General features: G+C 39.1%; 1 protein-coding gene across 1 annotated transcript; it reads right to left on the bottom strand.

Moving 5' to 3' along the window:
• Positions 1–222: 222 nt before the first annotated feature.
• Positions 223–1296, bottom strand: LOC149235787 (GDSL esterase/lipase At5g33370-like). The gene is made up of 4 exons (XM_089368663.1): positions 1243–1296; positions 1039–1131; positions 693–945; positions 223–609 (listed from the first exon to the last, which is right to left on the bottom strand). Exons 1-4 carry the CDS (start codon positions 1294–1296, stop codon positions 386–388), a joined length of 624 nt encoding a protein of 207 aa, XP_089224789.1. The 3' UTR covers positions 223–385.
• Positions 1297–1503: the final 207 nt, after the last annotated feature.

Genomic DNA, 1503 nt, shown 5'->3' with positions numbered 1-1503 from the left:
TTTAATATAAGTTTTGCTTAGTAAATTTTTATGTTCTAACTTGAATATAAAATAACCTTTAACAAGTAATATCATAAATGTATATGTTTTATATTACTTTAAAAAAGATCAAACATATTGAACGAGAAAATCCAATATTTTATACCAATGACCCATGGATGTAAACATGTAAGTCTTAGACAAACATTACTGGCTGCTCCACATTACAGAAAGTAGAAATCTAATACAATTTTACTGCAGATCGCTTGAGGGTTTGATAACGAAGGAGATCGGACACAAATATGATGACAGGGCCATTGTATTTGTTTTTATGAAAATAGAACCCATGATTAATGAATCTTCGAGATGTGATTTCTTCAGACATCACAGAGATACGACTTGGCCATCAGACATCGAGTTTCATCAGATCTTTTAAGCTGATAGGACTCACAGAGGATGGATTGGAAAAGAATTGGTCAACTATGATTTTAGCAGCGCGCTCAGTTGGATGAAACTGGTCCCACCACACATTGTTGCCCCTATTTGGGCACAAATTTGACAGGGCAGTGCAGAGACCAATACCGTTGTAGGGTCCTTGTCTACAGCACGCATTTTTGGCATCCCCAAGCCCTGAAAAGAAAGGTAAGGTATTTGTAATGAGCACTAGCTGTTAAATTTAGAACAAAAATCGACAATTCAGGAAGAAACATTACCAAATGCTTGAGGATTGGTGTACAAGTTCATGTAAATCGGAAACATTCCACTTATTGTATATATTGGAGTAGGAAATCGTCTGTTGAGTCGATCGATTGCGAGTGTTAGTCCATCATTAAAAAGCTTCGTGGCTTTCTGTAGCACCGGCACGCATTCACCATTTGTGGACCTCAATGCCCTCTCCATAGGAATACACCCCAAAGGACCCAACGACAGAACCAGAACCCTGCGTGCTCCCAGATCGTAAATTTGCTGCAAATTCATGAGTCAATTTACAAGGCATGTGATAGAAATGAATTACCGAAACCTGAATGTCGATCTCATAGAATACAGAAAAATAATTACCGCCAGAATCTTCTCAAACTCGGAGATGATAAAATCAGTATATGCAGGTAGAGAGAACTGCAGTGATCTCGCTGTTACAGGGAGAAGGTAGTAGTTATTGAAATTTCAAATTTTGAAATTTCCCACTGGTTGAGTTTGAAATATCCTAGGAAGGAGTGCTACGATGGATGTTGGGTCGGGCTGTACTATATCTGCATTAATTACATTGAATACTGGAGCTTGCCGGAGGTAGAGTGATGGAGTTGCCGGAATGTCCATGGATATGTATGGCTTTCATGGCTCATGGTAGCCATAAGGTACTGGCAACCAATAAATCTTATGCATTAATGGCCCAATAGCATGGGATTTATTGGTTGCCGTAGCAAAACGCTCAACAATTACATAAAGAGGTGAGCTGCAATTCTGACGTCACTCGAGTTGGACGGAAACTTGCCATCACAAAAGAAGCCGTTATTTCCTGAGTTA

Source organism: Pinus tabuliformis, chromosome 8 (genome assembly GCF_031772625.1).
Source record: "Pinus tabuliformis cultivar Carrire ecotype Pingquan chromosome 8, CPIR1, whole genome shotgun sequence".
NCBI lineage: Eukaryota > Viridiplantae > Streptophyta > Pinopsida > Pinales > Pinaceae > Pinus > Pinus tabuliformis.
The sequence above is the reverse complement of the archived record's forward strand: the minus strand, read 5'-3'. Positions and strand labels throughout refer to the sequence as shown.

What these genes read in the sequence shown, in the direction of transcription:
- LOC149235787 (XM_089368663.1), bottom strand. Translation starts at nt 1,296, where the DNA reads ATGGACATTCCGGCAACTCCATCACTCTACCTCCGGCAAGCTCCAGTA. An exon ending in AGTTTGAGAAGATTCTGGCG is followed by an intron (nt 946 to 1,038) that starts GTAATTATTTTT and finishes ATGAATTTGCAG; the next exon opens with CAAATTTACGATCTGGGAGC. An exon ending in CACCAATCCTCAAGCATTTG is followed by an intron (nt 610 to 692) that starts GTAATGTTTCTT and finishes CTTTCTTTTCAG; the next exon opens with GGCTTGGGGATGCCAAAAAT.